Source organism: Echinops telfairi, unplaced genomic scaffold (assembly GCF_000313985.2).
Source record: "Echinops telfairi isolate 266 unplaced genomic scaffold, ASM31398v2 ScPeMD7_60;HRSCAF=208, whole genome shotgun sequence".
Classification (NCBI taxonomy): Eukaryota; Metazoa; Chordata; class Mammalia; order Afrosoricida; family Tenrecidae; genus Echinops; species Echinops telfairi.
In genome coordinates, this window is record NW_022103958.1 from 29,112,948 (window position 1) to 29,114,686 (window position 1,739).

Consider the following 1,739-nt stretch of genomic DNA (forward strand, 5'->3'; position numbering starts at 1 on the left):
TGTGGATCACAGCCCAACATATACTAATAATCCCCCCTTTTCAGGGAAATCTTCAGAATCAATGATCATACAGCAGGCGCTTAACACTTGTTTATGTTCCAGGAACACCAGTGGAAGCTTCCTGAGTCCACAGCCAACATTTGCAGACCAACGGAACCAAGTCTCTACAATTCATGAAAGTTACCTGACTGTACCTCCTGAGCAGTTCGTGGAGGTAGAGGTCCTGACTACTCTCACAGCCATCATCGTCCCATTTGGTCTGGCAGGAAACACAGTCGTGATCTGGCTCCTGGGTTTCCGTGCACGGAGGAACCCCTTCTCAGTGTACATTCTCAACCTGGCGGTGGCCGACTTCCTGTTCATCTGCATCTTGATTGTAATCTCCCTGATTTGGCTCATTGAGTACATGCACCGGGTCTTAATTTCCTTCAACGCCGGTTATATACTGAACTATATGATATCGATTCCCTATTTCACAGACATGAGCATGGTCAGCGCCATTGGCATTGAGCGGTGCCTGTGCATCCTGTGCCCCATTTGGTACCGCTGCCGCCGCCCAAGTTACACGTCAGCTGTCATATGTACCCTGCTCTGGGCCCTGGCTCTGATGCTGACCTTCTTGCAATGGATCTACTGTGAGATCTCCTGGAATTGGTGCCTTTCATTTAGATTCTTCTTTTCGACATGCCTGATTTTCTTATTTGTAGTTCTCAGTGTGTCCAGCCTGGTTCTGCTGGTGAAGGTGTTCCATGGCTCCCAGAGGAGGAAGATGACCAGGCTCATAGTGACCATTCTGATCACTGTGTTGGTCTGCCTGCTGTGTGGCCTGCCCCTTGGTACTTTTTGGAGCATATTAAAGGATAGACATATTTTGTTGCCTGATTTATGGTGTCTGTTTCTCTCCTGTGTTAACAGCAGTGCCAATCCCATCATCTACTTCTTCGTTGGCTCCTTTAGGCAACGGCAGCGACTGAAGCCGACCCTCAGGATGGTTCTCCAGAGAGCACTGGAGGACACTCCTGAGGGGGAGGAACCTGGAGGAGCCCCACCTCAGGGTCCCTCGGAGCAGACAGAGAAGAGCAGTGTGGTGTAGTGCTGAGAGCCTCTGCTTCCACCAGAAAGTTGTGTCACCGGAGGTCAATTTGTCCCCATCAACCTGCATGCTTTTCTTAATTTTGTCATCCTCATACCTCTGATCATCACATGAGGGAGACACTTCCTCTTTGTGATGATTAAAGAGGAAAATACCTACCAAGCACAACAAAGCTGTTTTTATTTAAAATTTCATGTCAGAATTTTCCACAGTTTCTTTTTAAGATTGCATTTTTTTCCCTTCCTGGAATCAGTATTTTCATGATGATTTTACCTTAAGACTATGTTTTAGATTTCTTAAAAAGCTGATGTATACTAATCTTTCTGGGTGATTCTGAGGGCTACAGGTGGGGGATGGAAAATAGAATTGCTCATACTGTCACCATTTTTCAAGAGGTTATCATATTTTTTGATCAATGCATTTGATAGGAAATGTTTTAAAATCTGTCTACTCTTGATAAGTTTCTACCTTATGATGTCTGTCTCAATAAAATTATAAGAATTACAGTTTAAAATAGTCTCCCAAAAGTAGTGTTCTCTAATTGTGGCATTCCTAACGATAGCTTACTATTTAAATAAATGTTTACAGAATAAATCAAAAGATATATAGAAAAAATATAGCCCAATGGACTAATGGGCCATGAGAC

The 1,739-nt window shown here is 44.0% G+C and overlaps 1 protein-coding gene across 1 annotated transcript; it reads left to right on the plus strand.

Annotated features, from left to right (window-relative positions):
* Positions 1-61: 61 nt before the first annotated feature.
* LOC101659098 (mas-related G-protein coupled receptor member X3-like) lies at positions 62-1,093 on the plus strand. The gene has a single exon (XM_004717991.1). The coding sequence runs from the start codon at positions 62-64 to the stop codon at positions 1,091-1,093; it is 1,032 nt and encodes a 343-aa protein (XP_004718048.1).
* Positions 1,094-1,739: the final 646 nt, after the last annotated feature.